General features: G+C 39.3%; 2 protein-coding genes across 2 annotated transcripts in view; one reads left to right on the top strand and one right to left on the bottom strand.

Moving 5' to 3' along the window:
* The window catches only part of irak1 (interleukin-1 receptor-associated kinase 1), a 416,029-nt gene that overhangs the window by 124,435 nt on the left and 268,341 nt on the right, over nt 1-23,253 (bottom strand). The window lies entirely within an intron of this gene.
* abcd1 (ATP-binding cassette, sub-family D (ALD), member 1) lies at nt 447-22,998 on the top strand. Its single transcript, XM_062427342.1, has 17 exons — nt 447-577; nt 3,645-3,873; nt 4,192-4,295; nt 5,281-5,438; nt 6,069-6,256; nt 7,208-7,382; nt 8,992-9,182; nt 9,381-9,561; nt 9,686-9,828; nt 9,966-10,152; nt 13,817-13,911; nt 16,996-17,141; nt 18,082-18,227; nt 19,643-19,727; nt 19,993-20,118; nt 20,634-20,721; nt 22,846-22,998. The coding sequence occupies exons 2-17, from the start codon at nt 3,742-3,744 to the stop codon at nt 22,996-22,998; spliced, it is 2,298 nt and encodes a 765-aa protein (XP_062283326.1). The 5' UTR covers nt 447-577; nt 3,645-3,741.

The raw sequence follows: 23,253 nt of genomic DNA, 5'->3' as shown, positions 1-23,253 counted from the left end.
AACTTTGAACCTTTTCATGTGCAGATCAGAAAAACAGCACAGTGCCTGCTGCTCGGTTAGCTCACTGCTCGCTACCGGGTTTTAAATCCGGGTTCAACTATTGACCCGGTTGCATGACAGCTCAGCGGTGACGGTAACCGGATCTGCAGTCGACATATACTTTTAAAGTCACTTGTTTTTATTTGGGAGACAGTGACTGGACGGTAGCGCGGCGCTGTTTAGTGTTAGTTAGCCGCTACACTGATATTTACGGTAGCTCGGCGCTGTTTAGTGTCAGTTAGCCGCTACACTGATATTTACGGTAGATCGGTGTTGCGGTGTTTAGTGTTAGTTAGCTGCGCTGCTACACTGATACTTACGGTAGCTCGGCGCTGTTTAGTGTCAGTTAGCCGCTACACTGATATTTACGGTAGATCGGTGTTGCGGTGTTTAGTGTTAGTTAGCTGCGCTGCTACACTGATATTTACGGTAGCTCGGTGCTAACGGTAACCGGAGCTAACCGGAGCTGAAGTTTCTTGCATCGCCACCGGCTGTTGTTATTCGGGTTTAACGGGGGTTTTACCGGCGTGTGAAAGAGGTAAGAAACTTATTTTTGACTACTATGTGTGTTTGTTATAAAAGTGCCTCTAAAGGACAAAGAGGTCACACCTGCATGGTTACTGTAACTAGGCTGTGAACTCAGTGAGTGACTTCCTCTTTTAATGGGAGTTTTAGATAAAGATTAAAGATTAATTATCGGACTAAATGAGACTCATATCTGCAGAAGATGAAGAGACAGATATACTGGTCCATTAGAGGAAGATAATAGCGTTAGCAGCATAGAAAGTGTCAGTAAAAGTCGTGTAATTAGTCTGTTATTAAAGTAGAGTGACAGCTTGCAGTGGTGCGTTCAGGTACCTCTACTTTACTGTAGTACTTACATGTGATGCTACTTTCTACTTTATACTCTATATCTGTGATAATATCAGCTGACTAATATATTGGTGGGGCTTGAGACTAAAGCACTACTTTTACTGTAATACTTTAACTCATCACTCATAATACTTATGTACTTTTACTGTAATACTTTAACTACATCAAGCTCATAATACTTAAGTACTTTTACGGTAATACTTTAACTACATCACTGATAATATTTATGTAGTTTTACTTAACCCTCATATACTGTTCACGGTCAAATTTGACCCATTTTTACGTTTGAAAGCATTAAATACACTCTAAATACTTCTTACTTTTAACTTGAAACTTGATGACTGAGTGCAGCTGATACATATTATTTTCTATTGAGTTTTTGATCCATATTTATTCAAAGATTCAAAACAATACTGTTGCAATCTTCACATTTAAATGTAAAAACTGATTAATAAACTCTCAGCTCTCTGCAGATTCATTAAGGATTAATCTTGCTTATCATCTGTGACTGATGAATGATTTATTGTGCAGATATTTTCATTTCCACTGCATTTATTTGACAGCTTTAGTTACTTTTCAGATGAAGATTGGACACAATGGATAGTATAACATGTTTTTAAAATACAACACATTGTTAAAGATGAAACCAGTGGTTTACAACCTTTTTGTCTTTTGACATCTTACAAAAAGCAGTGTGTAGTCAGGCTCCCATTTCAGATGTCTATGAGATGTTAACAGCTCCACCAAATAGTGATTTTTCCCTCTAAACTTCTCACATGGTTTCATTTCAATAAATGTTCAAATGATCCAATATTTCAGCAAAAATCAAATATTAGAGAAAAAGACCAAACAAACTGAAAACACATTTGTGTATCAGAACTTTGTTTTTTCTTCTTTCCTCTCAAGTTAATCATCTCAGCACCCCTCACATTTATCTGCTGACCCTTTGGAGGTCCCCAACCCTTTGGTTGGGAAACACTGGACTAAACTAGCTAACTGTATATAAAGTAGTGTAAACTAGCTCCACCTCCAGCAGCTACAACAATAACATTTATTGTATTTATTCTGTTTATTTAACAGGGACAATGTCAGTTAACATAGTACCATGTCCACTCGTTACAAACTAATTGAATGACTGCTGTTCTGCATATAGAGATTAAAGCTGTTGCTAGTTTCCACCTCCAGTCCATAATTAGGCTTTAAGTAACAGAAGAAAAGAAAAAATATACAGGTTTCCTACAGTTTAAATAATACAATTAAAACATTTCAAGTCATGCCGTATTAAAATTCTTCAGCCGGCCTCTTAAAACCTTTAAAATCTTGAGTTGTTTTTATTTCGGTTAGTAGTGTGTTCCACATTTGAGAACAACGTTACTGTGGTGTTAGAGGAGCGGATGGAGACACAGCTCTGGGTGAAGAGAGTGAACAGGGCCGGGATGAGCACACAGAGTCCTGCGGTGTGTTCAGGATTATGGTTAATGATGTCAGGTTTCCTATCCTAACACCCTGTGGTTTGTTGGTGAGAAAGTCCGTAATCCATGAACAGAGAGAGGTAGAAACACCAAGGTTGGTGAGTTTATGAACTAGTTTATGGGGGATTATAGTGTTGAAGGCAGAGCTGAAGTCAAGAATATATACAAAATAAAACGTATGAACATATATCAAACTTGAATTTCTTGAAACTTGAAGGATAAATATACATGTACTTTTAATACTAATGTACTTTTACTTAAAGGACCAGTTGTAGGGTTTAGTGGCCTCCCCCTTTTTAAGCGTATAGGAGAGCCTACGGTGGCTGTGAAGCTCACAAAAACAAATGAAAGGCCGTCTCTATGGCCTGTGTTTGATTTTGTCCGTTCTGTGCTACTGTAGAAACGTGGTGGTGCAACATGTGGTTGTAATTTCCCATCGATCAGGTTTCTGTCATGTATCACAAAGAAAAGCATTGAGTCATCACATCTGTTATCACATGTGGTTGCTGAATCATTTTCAACTGTTTGTTCTGTCATTTGTGTTGCAGCTCAACAAGTAACAGAACTAAGCTGATATTAACCCGAGGCTAATCAATACTGTATGTTTGTGGCTATATTAGTAATAATGTATCAGTGATACTGATCAGACCACATATACACTGAGGATCAATAACATATCGATACTCAGCATTGGAGCACAGGGCTGTGAATAACGATCATTTTCATTATTAAAGTGACTCTTACCTTTCTTGCATTTCACACAGCACTTTGAAAAAACTTGAACAGCAACAACCCCTCCTCCCTCCTATGTCCCACCCCTTCCCCCTCCACCCCCCTACCCCTTCCCCCTCCGCGAACGTGCACTACAGTAGTGAAGACCAAATAGTTTTCTTTTTCCCCGTGGGAGCGGCTGGAGGTGGAAGCTGAGGCCCGCTTTTTTCAGTCTCTACTGTCTGTTTACGGCTATCTCCGTGGATCATGGATGTATTATAATACTTTGGATCCACAACAGACTCTCTTCCGGGTCGGGGTGCGCTCACGATTACGTAATGCAGAAGACTTATTCAGACTGAATGATATGATTGGTCAGAGTTTTCACAGAATATTATGAGAATGGAATAATGATTAGTTTCGATGCCTGGTGGAACTCTCTAACATTTTTACCTTATTAATAGCATTTTAACCTAAACAAAAAAATGTGTAAATGTAACAAAGGTAAGGGTAGCTTTAACATGTATTAACATTTAAATCTTCTCTCAGCTCAGCAGGAAGTCAACATGACGTCTTCATGATCTGAACTCTTGGGACTCGCTGCTGTTGCTGCCCTCTGATTGGTGGAAGTCAGCTGTCCGTCATCATGCAGCTGACCTATGAGAAGCTGCCGGCTCAGCTGAGGCAGAGCTCCCGGCTCAGGAAGCTGGCGGCCGTGATGCTCGCCGCCTACGCCATCAAAAAACTGACGCCGCACGTCTGGAGGAGGATCGTCCAGGTGAGAGTAACACACGCATGCACACACACACACACAAACACGCACACACACACACACACACACACACACACACACACACACACACACACAAACCTGTACAGTGTACGGTGGCATTCAGATCAACATGGGGGCAGCGTGTTGATGCAGTGGGTTTACAACGCAGACAGCTCAGCAAAAAAGTCGTATTTCTTTCCTTCAACTCAATGCGATGTCATCCGGCAAGACGATTTGTTAGCCAATCACATACATGCGAGCGCACATTCATGGTAGATTACGTTAAAACATGAACGCTGCGTAAACTCTGTGTGTGTTTTTCAGAGGAGTGCAGCAGGTAAACAGCTGGTCAGGGCTAACCTCCCGGAGGACGTGGCCTCCTCCTCCATCACTGATAACCAAAAAGAGAAGAAGAAGAGTGACAGCAGGTGTGTGTGTGAGGTGGATGGCAAGATGAGCAATTGAAAAATATCTTGTCTTAAAAGCAGATTCAAGTTTGCTAAAATGTACATTTTGTATTTTTGTTGGTTTTATATCATTTGAAATAACATTTGCACCATTTTTTACCAAAAGAAAAACTGAATGCTCCTGAAAATGTCAAATGGTGTAACCACAAAAGAATGATAAATATTACATATTTTATCCACCTACAGTGTATTTAATCAATCAATCAATCAATATTTATTTATATAGCGCCAAATCACAACAAAGTTATCTCAAGGCACTTTACACATAGAGCAGGTTCTAAACCGTACTCTTCAGGTTTTAATTTTAAAGAGACCCAACATTCCCACATGAGCAGCACTTAGCGACAATGGCAATAAAAAACTCCCTTTTAACAGGAAGAAACCTCAGAACCAGAACCAGGCTCAAAGTGGGCGGCCATCTGCCTCGACCGGTTGGGGTAGAGAGGAGAGAGAGGAAGGATAGGAGAGAGAGAGAGAGAGAGAGAGGAGAGAGGAAGAATAGGAGAGAGAGAGAGAAGCACATTGAAAATCAACATTGAAGCTAGTAGGTCCGGGATTGGAATCTGTCATCCGGACGTCTACAGGCCCAGATTACCTGTGAGACGAGAAAGCACAGACAACTCCGGGGAAGAAGTTTAGGTTATTGAATTTAAGTGTACTTATACAAATAATTACTGCATTTAAAAAATTTTAATGGTTCCTGATTAACATGATTCCCTTGATTAAAGGTATATTTAGAACAATTGTATTCCATTACCTTTATTTAATATAAAAAGTTTTTATGGTTACACCACTTAGACATTTTTGCCATAATCCTCTAATACATTCTCTCAAAATGGTTTAAAAGTAGAAATGTTATGCTGGGTCCACAAAAACAGAATGTGTGCAAGTTATTCATGTGTTTATTTTCATTTTAACCCCTTTTTAACTGTGTGTGTGTGTTCAGGTCTCCATCAGTGAACAGGGATTTTGCCCTCAGACTGTCTCGTCTGTTGAAGCTCTTGTTTCCACGGTTACTGTGTCCAGAGGTCGGACTGCTCGCCTTGCACTCTCTCACTCTGATGTCCAGAACCTTTCTGTCCATTTACGTCGCTACGCTGGACGGTCAGTGTGTGTTTGTTACAAAGTCATCTTTAATGTCCCTTTTATAGTTTATAAATTGTTGTTTATAGTTTATAATCGATGGTTTACAGTTTAGAATTTATACTTTTTATAGCTGACGATTTAAAATTTGTAGTTTATTGTTTATTATTTGCATTTTATATAATTTATCGGTTTATGATTTACAGTTTCTAATTTATACTTTAAAGTTTACGGTTTATAATTTATAGTTTATAATTTATATTTTGTTCTTTACTGTTTATAATTTATATTAAATAGTTTGCAATTTGTAATCTGTATTTTATAATTTACAGTTTATAATATATAGATCATGTACAGTTTATATTTATCATTTACAGCTTTTAGTTTAAAATTAGTAGTTTGTAATTATTAGTTTATAGTGTACTTTATATTTTATAATTTATAGTTCATGTATAGTTTGTTTCTGGTTTCTGTGTTTGAACAGAATTTTGTGATCAAGCTGCAGCTAATAATTATTTTCATTATCAGTTATTATCAATATTTTCTTTATTAATAATTATTGTGTCTATAAAACATCAGAAAACAGTGAAAAATATGTTAAACGGTCTAATCAACAGTCCAAATTAATAATCAATAGTATTGATCTTCCAGGTGCGATTGTGAAGTCTATCGTACAGAAGGATCCACGAGCCTTTGTGCTCCAGCTGTCTAAGTGGCTCCTCGTTGCCGTTCCTGCCACGTTCATCAACAGTGCCATCAGATTCCTCGAAGGTCAACTGACACTCAGCTTCAGGAGCCGTTTGGTCAACCACGCCTACGAGCTGTACTTCACCAACCAGGTAACACACACACACACACACACACACACACACACACACACACACACACACACACACACACACACGCAGACAGGTGAACAGGTGGGAAATGTGCTCCTCCTTACATTTTAACATGTCGCTCTCTATGAGAGCTGAAACATTATTGTCGGTTTGAACTGAAGTCTGTCAGATGAACGTAGAGAACAAAGCAGCAGCAGGTTTAACGTGTTTCACTAACACATTCATTATCTCCATTTTCATCTCTGATGCTCAACGATAGTAAATCACTTAAATAAACAACGAAATGTTGTGAAAGGGATTCTTCTCAGATCAGACAAGTATTTAAAAACTATTTCAACCCCGAAGAATTTCAAAAAACTCCATAATAATCTAGATTTAACATTTTCATGGATGAATAAATGAATATCCAGCTATGCATACAGCAAGTGAGCTAAAAGGAATGAAACTTCACTACTTTTTGCATGTGGCGATTTTATAAAACAGTCAAATGATGAAACTGGTGTGAAAATGTAACAATGGATTCACTGTGAGAAGAGACTGTGAGAGTTACTGTTACTGGTGTGAAGACGTCATCCTTTCTTCTCATATGACACGTTGCACAAGATCAGCAACAACATGAAGCAAAGAAAGAAATCCTGGATCTGTTTTTTTTTTTTTTTTAACTGTTCTCTCTCTCTCTCTCTCTCTCCCTCTCCCTCTCCCTCTCTCTCTCCCTCTCTCTCTCTCTCTCTCTCTCTCCCTCTCTCTCTCTCTCTCTCTCTCTCTCTCTCTCCTCCCTCTCCCTCTCCCTCTCTCTCTCTCTCTCTCTCTCTCTCTCTCTCTCTCCCTCTCCCTCTCCCTCTCTCTCTCTCTCTCTCTCTCTCTCTCTCTCTCCCTCTCCCTCTCCCTCTCCCTCTCTCTCTCTCCCTCTCTCTCTCTCCCTCTCCCTCTCCCTCTCCCTTTCTGTTTCAGACATACTACCGAGTCAGTAACATGGACGGCCGTCTGTCCAATCCCGATCAGTCTCTCACTGAGGACATCGTCATGTTTTCAGCCTCCATCGCTCATCTTTACTCCAACCTAACCAAACCCATCCTGGACGTGGTCGTCACCTGCTACACCTTGCTGCGCACCGCTCACTCCAAAGGTCAGAGTGAGGAGGGGTTTGTTGGTGCTGATGGTTTGAGCCTAATAATAAGAGCTTGGTCAATTTAGTTGAATACAAAGTCTATTACAGGGGAGGTTCATCGATTTTTAAGTCTGTTTTAAAGCAGCAGTCAGATGTCCATATGAACAGTAAAAGATGTTTCCTCTCTGTAATCATTCCTCCTGTTCATACTGACTATTAAAATCCTTCAAATGTGCTTTCAATGTAAAGTGATGGAGGACAAAATCCACAGTGTGTTCACACAGTCATTTAAAAGTAGATGATCAGCTTCTATTGAGCTTCATCAGTCTGAGTTAGTCACATCAAGTGATATCTGACACATTTACAGTCTTTTTAGCATCATATTCCCTCTTAGTGTTTCCCTGTTGAGCTGTGGTGGAAGTATAGGAACAAAAAGACTTTGGTACTAAAAACACTGTAACGTTGAAACATAGAAGATGAAGATTTGACTCATTTGGACGACTGACGCTTCATATTAGCTTCAGATCAACTTTTAGAGCCCTATTTTAACGATCACATGGCGTGAAGCGTGTGGCGCAAGTGCCTTTGGGGCGTATACAAATCCAATTTTGCTATTTTATGGTCTAAAAGGGTTGGCCTTAAGTTCCCTCATTAATCATAGGCTTGTTTTGGGCGTACCGCGAGTGTCAGAGTGTCACCTCCCATTTCCTTTTATATCCAGGATTGCTATTATAACGGTGCATTTACCCAGCAATGCGTTTCAATAATATAACATGCGTTGCTTTTGCTGAAAAGAAAAAGTTGGCTGATGAGGCGCTAACCTGACATTTAATTCATATAAAGGAAGAATATGGAGATATAACGGACCAGTCTTATGAGTGTAGAGGTGTGTGTGGTTATACTGCAGCAGCCTGGTGTCATCAGCTGATTTAATAAACAGTGAGTGGCGTCCGTGTCTGCGTAACAAGAACATTGTGTGCCTAACAAGCACAGTGTATGCGTGCTGCACACCCACCTATCTAGGAGCATATTGGACTCTTTTTGATGACCCCCTTAAATAACAGTGACATATGCGCCAGTGACTTTAGACCTGTTTTTTTTTGGTCAGTAGCGCAATCGCTTTCCTCTGCCAACACGCCCATAGGCGCACAGACTGGTGCAAGTGCATTTGCTATTTAGACAACGTGGGCGCAGGGCGAGAAAATGACAACTGCATCGGGGGAAACTAACAAAGACACATGCGCCACGCCCGCCATCCGCTGTGCACCGATCGCAAGATGGGGCCCATAAATACAGTGTTTGCACAGAAGGGGGATTTTGTCCTCCATCACTTCCATTGTAAGTGCATTATGTGCATTATCTTCTAATAGTCAGTATGAACAGGAGGAATGTTTACAGCAAGAAAAACCTGTCTCAATGTTCATTTGGGCTCCTGATCTTGTTTTAAGACATACTTGAAAAACCTGTTTTTTAAGGAGAACAAACTGTTGAAACAGGTTTGACTGGTTGGCAGATTTCAGCCTGATATAAAGTTTTCAGTACATCAACTGTACAAAACTTCCACCTTTTAAACACCAAACTTCATCGTCAATTAAGAGTAAGATCACTGTGATCTTCCTCCCTGCAGGAGCCAACACTACTTGGCCGTCAGTCATCGCCGGCATTGCGGTCGCACTCACTGCCAAAATCCTGCGCTCCTGCTCGCCTCGATTCGGGAAGCTCGTGGCTGAAGAGGCACGACGGAAAGGAGAGCTGAGGTACATGCATTCCCGTATCATCACCAACTCAGAGGAGATCGCATTCTACGGAGGACACAAGGTAGATCTGACACGCCTGCCCCCTGGTGGACAAAATATATATGTTAATGCTGCTTTAAATTACTTTGCTGTATCACCTTAAATAATAATCAGAGTAAATAATGTGAAGATAGTTACAATCAAGGTTGAATTTGTTTTATAATTAGTTCTGTCCCTGTCTGTGGTATGACTGCTGACTTTGGGTGTGTTTGATTCTTAGGTGGAGATGGCCCAGCTGCAGAGGAGCTACATGTCTCTGTCCTCTCAGATTCATAAGATCCTTCTGAAGCGGCTCTGGTACGTCATGCTGGAGCAGTTCCTCATGAAGTACGTATGGAGCGCCTCTGGACTGGTGATGGTCGCCGTGCCCATTATCACCGCCACAGGATACTCCAAATATGGTAATAAAAAAAAACAACACACACACACACACGCACAGACAACAACAGACAAGCCAAACCCACTGATCATTAAACCATACAGAGTGATTAAAGTTGTGTGACCTTTGCACTGTGATGTCATCAGACTCTGAGGAGGTGAAGCAGGCAGCCATGGTGATGAAGGAGGAGGAGCTGGTGAGCGAAAGGACGCAGGCCTTCACCATAGCCAGAAACCTGCTGAATGCTGCAGCCGACGCCGTGGAGAGAATCATGAGTTCCTACAAGGAAGTACAGACCCTCTGATTCTTCTCCTCTCTTTTTCTCTCCCTCTGCTCCTCTTTCCCCTTTTTTATTATTGAAAACAACTTATTTAAACTGGAGACCCAAAAGCAAGCAAAAAACCTCCTACTTCCCCTCCTCTCCAGGTAACAGAGTTGGCAGGTTACACATCTCGAGTCTCTGAGTTGCTGGATGTGTTTGAAGACGTGAATAATGGAGTCTACCGTCGCTCTGCAGAGAAAGAGGAGGCGTTAACAGCAGCAGCAGCAGAAGGAGGAGAACCAGGAGTGATGCAGCACGGGCAGAGAGTCTGTGGCCGTCTGGAGATCAGAGGTAAAACCTGACACCACAATCACCTTTAAAAAACGTGTGCAGCATGTAGAGCGTTTTCATTGAAGCATCCATAAGCTTTGTTGACTCGTCTTTAAACTTCAAAAGTCCGAAACCCTTCGAGCTCGAGGGTTTAAATCTGCATCAAACTCTGCACCTGAACACACAGACATCAAACACACACTGTACAATTACAAATGTGTGTTTCTCTGTGATCTGTTCAGGATCAACATCAATAAAACCACTTTGAAATGAGAGAAAAAAGACGCTCCTTATATCCATCCATGCATGTGTGGAAACTGGAAGTGTTAAGAAGCAAAAGCAGCATCTAACTTTGATGTCAATAAACATATTGATCCTTGCTGGCTGACATAGAACAATTTACAATCAGCAAATCAATCTCATCAACATGGTTTCTACGTCCCTGCAACCCCGACAATCTCCTCTAGGAAAACCCCAGGAAGACTAGTAACCACTTTGTCAGTTTATAAAGAATAAAGAATACCCGTATATATATTTAAATTCATTTATGCATTTGTGGAGATTTCTGCTGGTCTGAAAACATCTGCACATGAAAAGAAAACCTCCTAGCTGTCCTCACATATAAAATAATAACAGTTTTGAACAGCTTAACTTGTCCTGAACAAACACTGCATGTCAAGCCTAAGTGACACATATAGTTAACAATACACATTAACCCTTTAAGTGGGCAAATAACTATATTTGGTAACTTCCGTAAACATCCAAAATAGCCTTCCCATGCCTCTGTAAGGTTGTAAAAGCATGTGGATTGTTTGCCTTTATTTAGATAGTAACTGGCAGCGATGCCAACAGGAAACAGGGAGAGAGAGAGAGGGGAATGACCTGCAGCATAGGTCCCTGAGCAGATTCAAACCAGGACGCTGCGATTATGTGGCATGCACTCTAACAACTCGACCACCAGGGTGCTTCAGCGTGTCGACTTTTTTATATATAGACTTTTTGTAAAATGTTTTTGCTCTAGACCGGCGAGGAACCATATATGGTAATTTTATTGACCTTGATTTGCAAAGTTATGTAATATCCCCCAATAACTCTCTATGGTTGAAATTTTGAATTTCCAAGTATTTCAATGAGTGAACTATAAAGGGTTAAAATGTACCATGAGCCTTTTTAAATGAAGGACATTAAAAACCACAAAGAAACACTGTGGTTTAAAGTGCTGAAGCACCTGTTAGGAGTCATAAAAGTAGTGGATCATCCAACGCTCTTTTCACACATGGAATATATAACATGCTGACCTCAGCTGCAAAGATTAGAGTATTAATCTATTAATTGATCAACAGAAAATTAATCAAACATTTGCAGTTGCTGTGTTTTCTGTATTTGATCATAAATACAACTTTAATACATCACAAACATTTTTCATCATTATCTGACATTTAATGAAGAATCAAGAAAGTTTAATTCATAAAAAGAAGGTGATTTGCAGCCCTGCTCTAATGTTTCTCACAGCTTAATTGACACCTGATGGGACATTTACAGAAAGAGACAACATGCTGTCATGATGCTGCAGAACAGCTGTGGGTTTAAAAGTAAAACGATATGCGGGGAGATGACTGCTCATAGTTCTCTCTAAGGCTGCATCACAAATAGATTTCAAAAACTTAAGATCACCGTGACTGTGAAGGACTCGTCACAAGTGAAAGAGAGTGAAAGCTGTTGGATGTGTGTCATAGAAGTCATTGTTCAGTTTAGTTTTAACTTTGATCACAGATTATGGAAAACATGACGATCGAGCTCTCTCTCGCAGGTGTGTGTTTTGTGCTGGAAAATTGTTCGGCTCTTGACAGCTTTGATCATAAAAGGGTACACACACACACACACACACACACACACACACCATCTCCCTAGAAGAGCAGTAATTACATCTGATACTCCAGCAACTCTACTACAGCTGTGTTTTTCTTACGTTCAACAGTCACTGATTAGTCAGCTGGCTGGTGGAGATAGTCCTAGAATTACAGCTGATGATGTTTTAGAGTTTAAAGACCATCAGCTGAGGTTGCTGCAGCGTTTTTAACCCTTACATACTGTTTAGGTCTAATTTGACCCATTTTGACATTTGACAGCTGTAAAAACACCAACAAAATGTTGTTGTTTTTTTTACCCTGAAATTTGATGACTTTTCCTAAATTGGCCCAAAATGCACAAAAATGTAAATATTGTAAAATGTTATACATTTGTATAGGTGCTACAAATGTTTGTCCATTGAGGCTGTTCTGGGTCAAATCTCCGTAATCTCTCCGTAATCTCCGTATCTATTGACATGTGTTTTAGTAGTTATAGTAGTTATGAAGATTTGCACAAACTTTAGAATATTTTAACCGCTACATACTCCTTTGATAGCTGTAAAATCACCCTAAATATGTCTTTTACCCTGGAATTTGATGGCTTAAAAAGATCTAAAGTCGCCCAAAATGCACATAAATGAAAATATAGTAACCCTTACATAATGTCCAGGGTCTAATTTAACCCCATTTTACTTATTAGAGCTGTAAAAACATCCTAAATGTTCTTTTACCCGGAAATAAGATGACCTAAAGTAACCCCAACATTTTAAAATGTTATACTGTGTCAAATTATCTCCGTATCTATTGCCATGTGTTTTAGTGAAATGAATAGTTAATAGTTATAATAAGATAGTAATTATGAGGATTTCTTTTTATGATGTAGCAGTGAAGACTGATGGCTCTAATGGTTATACAATAAACCCCACAGCTCCATAAAGCTCTGCTCATTTTACACTTTATATATAAAATAACATTTCAATCATTATTGCTGTGTTATATTTTCATGTCTTAGGTAAAATAGGACATGATATTGTGTGATAGCAGCAGTTTAGTGGTGTAAAAGCTAAAAAACTATTACTAAACTACATACTGCGAGAGTGCAGAATATGAACAGTATGTAAGGGTTAATGATATTTCAATAGAATGAGGCTGAAGTTAACATACAGAGATTTATCTGGTGAGAATGTGAAGGGCTTGTTTGTGTTTTGTTGTACTCTATGAAGTTTTGTAGATTTTGTTAATGATAGATTTAACACTGATAAAGTTTTGGATAGCTTTTATACTTTTTGTCATCTGTTCCTCTTCCATCAAGACAAACTGCCGAGTCCATTTTAATTGACGAAGCAGCTGTTTGTTTTTATTTTATTTTTGTAGATGTTATCGGCTGTGGGTTTTATTTGTCAGACAGATTTTCAGTTCAAAGTGTATTAATTATATCTCTCTGGTTGTTTTCTGTGGTAGTGGTTAGGCTATATGTGTGTGTTTTATCAGAGGGTAGAAGATGCTGTCTGGTGAGAACTTCCTCTAATTACGTAGATGTGTTTTTATTCTGACGGTCCGCATCCTGTTTCCTGTGTGGAACCGATAGAGCCACGTTTGACTTGATGTTGATCCCTGATATAAAAACCTGACTTCAGACTGTCTTCTCACTCAGTCTGTTTTCACACCAGCAGGCTGTTTTTTTTCTGATTGCAGATATTAATCTCAACACTCCACCAGTGTTGTAGCCAGATAACACGCTTACTTCCTGGTTTCAGCTCTGTGCCAAACCTTGATGCGTGTTGCCCTTCAGTTTTAAGATGCTTACATAAAATAACATCCCGTTTTGTGTGCAGGTCAGGTGATCAGTGTAGAGAAGGGGATTCGCTGTGAGAACCTGCCAATCATCACGCCGACCGGAGACGTGGTGGTATCCAGCCTCAACATCCAGGTAATACACACACACACACACACACACACACACACACACACACACACACACACACACACACACACACACACACACACACATACACACACACACACACACACAGTCCCTGCAGATCCTTAAAGTCTTAAAATGTCTTAAATTTAGTTTTTGATATTCAAGTTCTAAAATTGTCTGGGATTGTAGTAGTTAAGGCATTAACTTATTTTATCAGTTTATGTTATTTATCATTATTTTCTGCTTATTTTACGACCAACCAATCAACTTATTAATTAAAGTAAAAAATAATCAGCTGTTGGAACTATAATGAAACTAATCATTAGTTGCAGTCCTATATAAATGACTTCAAAATGAGCTCCATGTCAACCGACTACAACAGTAAAATCCTGCTTTTGCATTATTATATGTCTCATAATATATTATATGAGTACAACAGTCACATGTGACACTTTCCTGCATTGAGTACAACGTAGTAAAACATACTATAACTGAAGTAACAGTAGTATTTTACAACACAAGTAAAGGATGTAAATACTGTCTCCACCACTATTTCTTGTTTTGACAAAAGCTTTACAGAGAATAAATACAAACAGTTACCCACATATAAATGATAACATAAGTTAATGTTTTGCTATATCATTATTGTATCATAATTGTTTATACAGTAGTCTTATTTGTCGTATTCTTTTGTGGCAGCAATGAAAAAGGTTTTAAAAAGGTCTTAAAAGTCATTAAATTTGTACATGTAAATATGGATACCCTGACAGCAGTGCAGTGTGTGTTGTTGACCACATGGTGTCACTGTTGCTCCTCCAACAGTCTGTGTCCAGTTACAGAGCATGCTCAGTACTCTCACCTCCTTCTGCACTCCTTTATCTCCTTTTTTCCATCTTTCTCTATCTTTAATCTCTTCTTCTGGTCTCATTCTTTCCTTCAGTTTTCCCTCCATCCATCTCTGACTGAGATCAAAGTTCAGAGCAGAGCCTGAAGCTCATTAGCATTTACTGAAACACTGTGTGCGTGTGTATGTAGAGACACAATAGAGACCTTATAGAGAGTGAAATTCTTGTGGTGAAGCCTCAGAGAGGATGAGAGAGAGGAGAGCAGGAAACAGAGATGGAAGATGACAGAGAAGAAGAAGAGGAACATTGAGGGAAACAAAAACTCCTCTCTGTCTACTGGTTTTTAACCTTTGACCCTTTTCGCTCTGACAGTCGCTGTGGGATTGGTCTGTTCTCTCTGAGTGTCGTCACCTTCAGAGTGACTGAGGGCCAGTTCATCGGCTCTCAGTCGTTCTGTCAGGCAGAGTTTGAGTTAGAGTTTAGTTACGTTACACGAGTTCTCTGACAATACAGATAAATAATATAACTTCACACGATCCAATAAAAACATCAGACTGTGCAGAAGGATCTTCTGTAAATGCAGAGTTTATTTTGAAAGTTTCTCTGTGCTCATCTTAATATGCAATTTAAAGTGTGATTTGGACACTTGAAGCCTTCAGTGCACAAACATTGAGAATGGACTTTATGGTAAAGGAGATCTTCTGTTTGAAGTCAACATAATTTACATATTCATAGACTCTGTATTTTTACATGAATGAGAAGGAGAAGATGATGGTTCAAAGATTTTTTTAACAAGGTTTAGGGTTAGGAATATTTTCATTCAGTGGGGTAAAAAAGTCCAAAGAGACCATTTTCTCATTCAAGTTGGAAAGTGGTCTCAGACTTCTGGACCCCACTGTATATCTTTAAACATGTCTAGAGGGGGTATTAAAAGGACGATGTTGTCATTTCCTCAAAAATTCAAAAATGTAGTTTTTACGACTTAACCATTACATACTGTTCATATTCTGACTCATAATTAGTCTCTATACCAATTTACATACACAAATTCCCTCATTAGTTGTTAATAAATGTTTGATGAATCTTTAATGAAGCTGTCAGAGAGCTAACAGAGCGTTCATCTGTGGAAAAAAAGACTTTCACAGTCACTATTTTATGGTGAAGGAAAACATTTGATAGAATATGAAGAATACAACGACATGTTTGAATGCTGTTTTTTGAATTTGTTAAATAAACACAGGTCAAATTTGGGCATTTGCATATACAAAAATGTGATTTGAATATTTTTGTGTATTCGGGTCCTATTAGGAAAACTTCCCCTTAAAAAAAGAAATGTGTTTTCTGGGTGTTTTTACATCTGTCAAATGTAATAAAGGATCAAATTTGACCCTGAACAGTATGCAAGGTTTAAAGACCCTTTCTAAGACACGTATTAAGACAAATAAAAATACTCTGCTTGAAACTATAATGTATGTCTAATGTATAATGTGTAATAACCACATTCCACATTAAAAGGCATACTCCTTCCCCCTCAAAAATCTTCAGAATCTATGAATATATTGTTATTCTTATTAGCTGAACTACTGGATACAAGATGTCTCCTTCCCTGTAAAGTCCCTTCTTGGTGTTTGTGTACTGGAGCCTTCGAGTTTCCACATCACACTATATCACACTACGATTGGCTCCAAACTAGTTGTGATGTAATCATTAAATCATGCTCGTTTGCCTGCTCCTTAAACTCAGATCTTCAATAAGGAAAGAGAAACTTTCCCCCCATCACATGAATATGAAAACTGCCTTTTACTATCAAACTCTGCACATACATCATTCTGCACAGCGAAGCTCAAACATCCAACTGATGTAACTAGAGGAAAAACATTTCTGAGCAGAGGGGGACTTTGAATATTTTGCATTTAATTCACCCTTACTGGACCTGTTAAACTTGATAAGTGGACAGTGTGGCAACATCTCCATCTTCACTGCCCCATATACAACCACCTTTAATCATGTGATGGAGTTTCAATGTATTTTTTTCTAATACATCATTTGATAACAGCTGATCAATCTCATTCAACAATAGAACTCAATAATCAGCATATAGTGAGTGATTGAGTTCGGTGTTGAGGAGTCTATCGTGGCTTTGTGTCAAAATCCATTAAACAAGTCAATATTGTGTTGGTTTTTCTTTTCTTCTTGTAAATAACTAAATTTGATATCTGTTGGTCTCTCTGGCTGCGTGTCTCAGGTGGACGAGGGGATGAATGTGTTGATCACAGGTCCGAACGGTTGTGGAAAGAGTTCTTTGTTCAGGATCCTCAGTGGATTGTGGCCTGTTTATGGAGGAGTCCTGTTCCGTCCAGATCCACAGCACATGTTCTACATCCCACAGAGGTAATACTACTACTACTACTACTACTATCACTACTAGTACCACTACTGTTCTGTCCAGTACAACAGCACATGCTCTACATCCCACAGAGGCAATACTATTGGTACTACTGGAGCTTAAGAGCTTTAAACTGTTCAAAATAAATTGTAAAAGAAACTGGGAGCAAAAGGTCACTACTGGATTAATATGCTCTCTCTTCTTTATCTTAGGAAATGAATGAGACCCATGAAAAAGCATTACTATAGTCAAGTTGACTAGACAAAAAAGCAATTTGAATTAGCTTTTCTGCATCTTTCAAAGTTAAAAACTGACCTACCTTAAATCTAAAAAAAAAATGTTTTGGTCACCTCTTTTCTATGATGTATAAAATTAAAATCAGAGTCTAAGATGACTTCAAGATTTAATATTTCCAATTTGACCAGAATGGCCAGATTACCGAATTTTCAAACGGTATATCTCTTTTGGGCTGACCAAAATATTTCTGTCCTGGTTCAGCTTTTAAAAGTAATTGCTGATCTATTTACTGTTTTCTGACCAGCAGCCAATTAGGGAAATCAGAGTGTTTGAATCATTTGGTTAAACTGAAATGTATATGTATGTATCATCAGCATAGCTATGGATATTCACATGGTAATCTGTCTGATAATGATAATGTCACTGCCTTGCACAAGACCATAGGACACGTCATACTACTCTGAAATATGTTCACCAATTTCAAAATGTTCTACTGACAAATCAACAACAGACAAGTTTCCTTTTGTCATCAAAAAAAGTTGATGTGAGCTGCAGCTAAACACATTTGTCATTTGAACCAGTGAAAGTGATGCTCAGACATGGAGTGACTAAACATAAGAAGCTGTTTTGCTGAATGTTTTCAGCTATTAGACTTGTTATGTCCACTAGTAGTACTGTGGTAGTGATGTAGTACTGTGTGCTGTACAGGCCCTACATGTCAGAGGGGACCCTCAGAGACCAGGTGATCTATCCGGACTCAGTAGAGGAGATGATTCAGAAAGGAATGAGAGATTCAGACCTAGAAGAGATCCTTCGCACAGTCCACCTGCTCTACATCCTGGACAGAGAAGAAGGTCAGTGTGTGTGTGTGTGTGTGTGTGTGTGTGTGTGTGTGTGTGTGTGTGTGTGTGTGTGTGTGTGTGTGTGTGTGTGTGTGTGTGTGTGTTAATCAATATGAAGGTGCATCAGCAGCTGATTTGCAGGTAAATGGTCTCAGTCATAACATGAAACTCTGCAAACTAAATTTATAATCTATATCATTTCACAAACTGTACACTTGTCTGGTTTTCAAACTGTAGAGAGTTGGGGGGGGGGGTGACAAATATACTGTCCAATATAGAAACAGATGTCTTCAGAACAACAGGAAATAAGTTAGTGTAATTTAGCTGTTTATCAACACGATCAGACGCCGCAGCTGTAGAAATGACACACAGCTCATTAAGTTACTAATTAAGATCATTAAGGTACTACTTACTGCCATATTGCCAAATTCTGAGCTCCTTTTCAGGGTCATAACTCAAACCTAAACACACAGACATGATACCAAATTTTTACATTCAATAGGACTTACAGAGGCTCTTAGAAGTTGCCATTATCTCTATGTCCATCACAAATAAATGTACATATTTCCACTTCAAAATCAAAGAGAAAAGAAACAACCTGCAACTTCAGAACTTGGCTCAAATCATCATATTTTAAAGCTTTTGTCAGTATCAAAGCAATCCATTGATAATTGACTGTCCATCCTTGGGTACATTGGTACATTGGGAATTGATTAATCCACACAGTCATTTAAAAGTAGATGTGAGGCTTTTATGGGGCTTCAGCAGTCTGAGTTAGTCATATCAAGTGGATATCTGACACATTTACAGTCTTTTTAGCATCAAATTCCCTCTTAGTGTTTCCCTGTTGAGCTGTGGTGGAAGTATAGTAACAAAAAGAGGAACTTTGGCACTAAAAAGACTAACGTTGAAAGATATCTACTTGATTTGAGTCATTTGGACGGCTGGAGCTTCATATTAGCTTCAGATCATCTTTTAAATACATTTTTACACAGAAGGAGGACTGTGGATTTTATCTCCCATTGCTCACATTTGAAGTGCATTATTAAGGGATCCTCTAATAGTCCGTTTCAATGTTCATTTGGGTTACCGACTACTGTTTAAAGACAGGCTTGAAAAAATGTAAACCTCTGCCTTTTAAATGGTGCCAATTTTTCAAAAATGTAAACAAATACAGGCTAAAAACAGGGCTTACACAGACAACTGACCTTTTAAGGTTGCATGTACTTTTAATGGTGCCAGTTCTTTTTTAGAAATCTAAACAAACACAGACTAAAACAGGTCTTCGCCCACAGACAACTGACTCATGGGCAGGGTATTGGGTGGCCACAGTATCCGACTTTGAAAACCTCTGATACAAACTATCAGCAGGCTGCACAAGTTTCCAGAGTGACTGTAATAATTCTGTCTCTCTTTCTGTCTGTCAGGTTGGGAGTCAGTCAGTGACTGGAAGGATGTTCTGTCTGGAGGAGAGAAACAGAGGATGGGGATGGCTCGTATGTTCTACCATCGGTAATTACCGACTGGAAACTGTCAGATATTTTGGGATGATATGTGATAGCTCCAGTTTAGATGGTTCCCTGTCAGCAAAATACCCAGATTCATTAGCTCAGACAGTAACAAAGCTGTTATCAAACCTTTATCTCTTCTCATTGTTGATTCTGACTAATGATCAATAGAAAACACTTTGAAAGCAGCTTCTCTGATAGCCTCCTTTAGGCTGTAACTAATCTCTCTCTCACTCAGTCTTGCTGTGTTGTGTGTGTCTCTCATCCAGCCCCAGGTATGCTCTGTTGGATGAATGTACGAGTGCCGTCAGCATCGACGTGGAGGGAAGCATCTTCCAGGCTGCAAAGGATGCTGGGATAGCCCTGCTGTCAATCACACACAGACCCTCCCTTTGGTCAGAACACACACACACACACACACACACACACACACACACACACACACACACACACACACACACACTTTATATTGATATGTGTTCCTTATCCCCTGACCCTCAACCTAATTCTGACCTTAAAACCAAGTCTGAACCCTCAAACTGCCCTTAAAAGCTCTGCCTCAAAAAAAGTGAAGACCAATCTAAACGTCCTCACTTTACAAACATGAGTTTAAGATTTTATTTTTTTTAAATTTAATTTGAGTACAACTTTGTTTATTTCATTATTATTAATTTTACCTTACTCTAGTTCTATTTATATTAATTTTTATTCTTCTATGCTGCTTGTGAGAGCAAACACCAAGACACATTCTCTGTATGCTGCATACTTGGCTAATAAACAAATTCTTATTGTGAAACTGAATCAGATGAGGCAGTTTCTTTTTCAGCCTACAGAGGGCAGCAGAGGTTTGACTTTTGTGAGCTGCCACACCCTGATGCTGATATTACTATCTTCTTCTCCTCTCTTACAGGAAGTACCACTCTCACCTCCTGCAGTTTGATGGAGAAGGTGGTTGGCGTTTTGAACGTCTGGATGCGTCCACTCGTCTGTCTCTGCAGGTCTGTCTCCTCTTCTTCAGCTCATCCTCAGTTAGAGTAGAATTACTGTTGATGTTTTGATGTCCATCGGTAGAAGAAGAGTTGACCGTCCGAAATGTTGATGTCCAACGTTAGAAGAAGAGTTGACTGTCCTAAATGTTGATGTCCATAAGTAGAGGAAGAGTTGACCGTCCTAAATGTTCATGTCCATCAGTAGAGGAAGAGTTAACTGTCCTAAATGTTGATGTCCATAATTAGAAGAAGAGTTGATCGTCCTAAATGTTGATGTCCATCGGTAGTAGAAGAGTTAACTGTCCTAAATGTTGATGTCCATCAATAGTAGAAGAGTCAACTGTCCTAAATGTTGATGTCCATCGGTAGTAGAAGAGTTAACTGTCCTAAATGTTGACGTCCATCAGAAGTAGAAGAGTTGACCGTCCTAAATGTTGATGTCCATCAGTAGAGGAAGAGTTAACTGTCCTAAATGTTGATGTCCATCAGTAGAAGAAGAGTTAACTGTCCTAAATGTTGATGTCCATCAGAAGTAGAAGAATTGACCGTCCTAAATGTTGATGTCCATCAGTAGTAGAAGAGTAAACTGTCCTAAATGTTGATGTCCATCAGAAGTAGAAGAGTTGACCGTCCTAAATGTTGATGTCCATCAGAAGTAGAAGAGTTGACCGTCCTAAATGTTGATGTCCATAGGTAGTAGAAGAGTTAACTGTCCTAAATGTTGATGTCCAACGGTAGTAGAAGAGTTAACTGTCCTAAATGTTGATGTCCATCAGAAGTAGAAGAATTGACCGTCCTAAATGTTGATGTCCATCAGTAGTAGAAGAGTAAACTGTCCTAAATGTTGATGTCCATCAGTAGTAGAAGAGTCAACTGTCCTAAATGTTGACGTCCATCAGTAGTAGAAGAGTTAACTGTCCTAAATGTTGATGTCCATCAGTAGAAGAAGAGTCAACTGTCCTAAATGTTGATGTTCATCAGTAGAGGAAGAGTTAACTGTCCTAAATGTTGATGTCCATCAGTAGAGGAAGAGTTGACCGTCCTAAATGTTGATGTCCATCAGTAGAGGAAGAGTTGACCGTCCTAAATGTTGATGTCCAACAGTAGAACAAGAGTCAATTGTCCTAAATGTTGATGTCCATCAGTAGAAGAAGAGTTAACTGTCCTAAATGTTGATGTCCATCAGTAGTAAAAGAGTCAACTGTCCTAAATGTTGATGTCCATCAGCAGTAGAAGAGTTAATTTTCCTAAATGTTGATGTCCATCAGAAGTAGAAGAGTTGACCGTCCTAAATGTTGATGTCCATCAGTAGAGGAAGCGTTAACTGTCCTAAATGTTGATGTCCATCAGTAGTAGAAGAGTTGACCGTCCTAAATGTTGATGTCCAACGGTAGTAGAAGAGTTAACTGTCCTAAATGTTGATGTCCATCAATAGTAGAAGAGTTAACTGTCCTAAATGTTGACGTCCAACGGTAGTAGAAGAGTTAACTGTCCTAAATGTTGACGTCCATCAGAAGTAGAAGAGTTGACCGTCCTAAATGTTGATGTCCATCAGTAGAAGAAGAGTTAACTGTCCTAAATGTTGATGTCCATAGGTAGTAGAAGAGTTAACTGTCCTAAATGTTGATGTCCATCAGTAGAAGAAGAAGAGATCAGAATATAAATATATTTCTATAAATAGTCATGTGACTCCTCTGATATCATCTTGACTTGAGCTGAAATGACCTTTGAATAATGGATTAGTGGATTCATCAATGAATTCCAGTAGATTGGAACATTTCTGTCTTATTCTACTTTATGTCATGTGATCATATTTTGAAAGTCTAATGGTTGGACAAAACAAGACAATTCTGATGGACCTTTTAGACTGAAAGATGATTCGAGTAATAGAGAAAAATCCTGGTCAGCACAAACTAAAAGCTGATCAAACCAATCAGCTGGACATCCTGATAGACAGTAGAACTACAAGAGGTCAACTGTTCTGCAGCAGAGGCTGTGGTAACTATGGTAACCATAGAAAACCATGGTTACCATCAGCACCACTACAACACGCCTCCGGCACATTTTGTGTTTCACTTATACATGTTTAACAGAGACAGAACATTTGAAACCTGATTGTGTTTCGTCTCTCAGGAGGAGAAACAGCGCCTGGAGAATCAGCTGTCGGGGATCCCAAAGATGCAGCAGCGTCTGGCAGAGCTGTGTCTCCTCCTGGGGGAGAGAGAGGGGGAGAGAGAGGAGGAGGAAGAGGAGGAGGAGAAGGAGGAGGAGGAGGAGGACAAATGAAGAGGAGTCACTCTCCTGAGTTTTAACTCTGAGCTCTGTTTTTACGTGTTACCATGGAGACACATTCTCAGCAGGCTGGTCATGTGACTGAAACTGATGTCAAACTTCAGTTTTCTGTAAAACTGTGAGGATGTTTTTTAGTTTTTATCCCCTTGAAGTCTGAAGCCACAGTATTCTCCCTTCAGTGTCTCTGATGAACATCTTGTTTAACCTCTGCTACTCCCACTACCCTACCATAGACCCTGTGTGTGTGTG

This window comes from Scomber scombrus, chromosome 10, assembly GCF_963691925.1.
Source record: "Scomber scombrus chromosome 10, fScoSco1.1, whole genome shotgun sequence".
Classification (NCBI taxonomy): Eukaryota; Metazoa; Chordata; class Actinopteri; order Scombriformes; family Scombridae; genus Scomber; species Scomber scombrus.
Note: the sequence above shows the minus strand (reverse complement) of the source record. Positions and strands in the feature narration are given on the sequence as shown.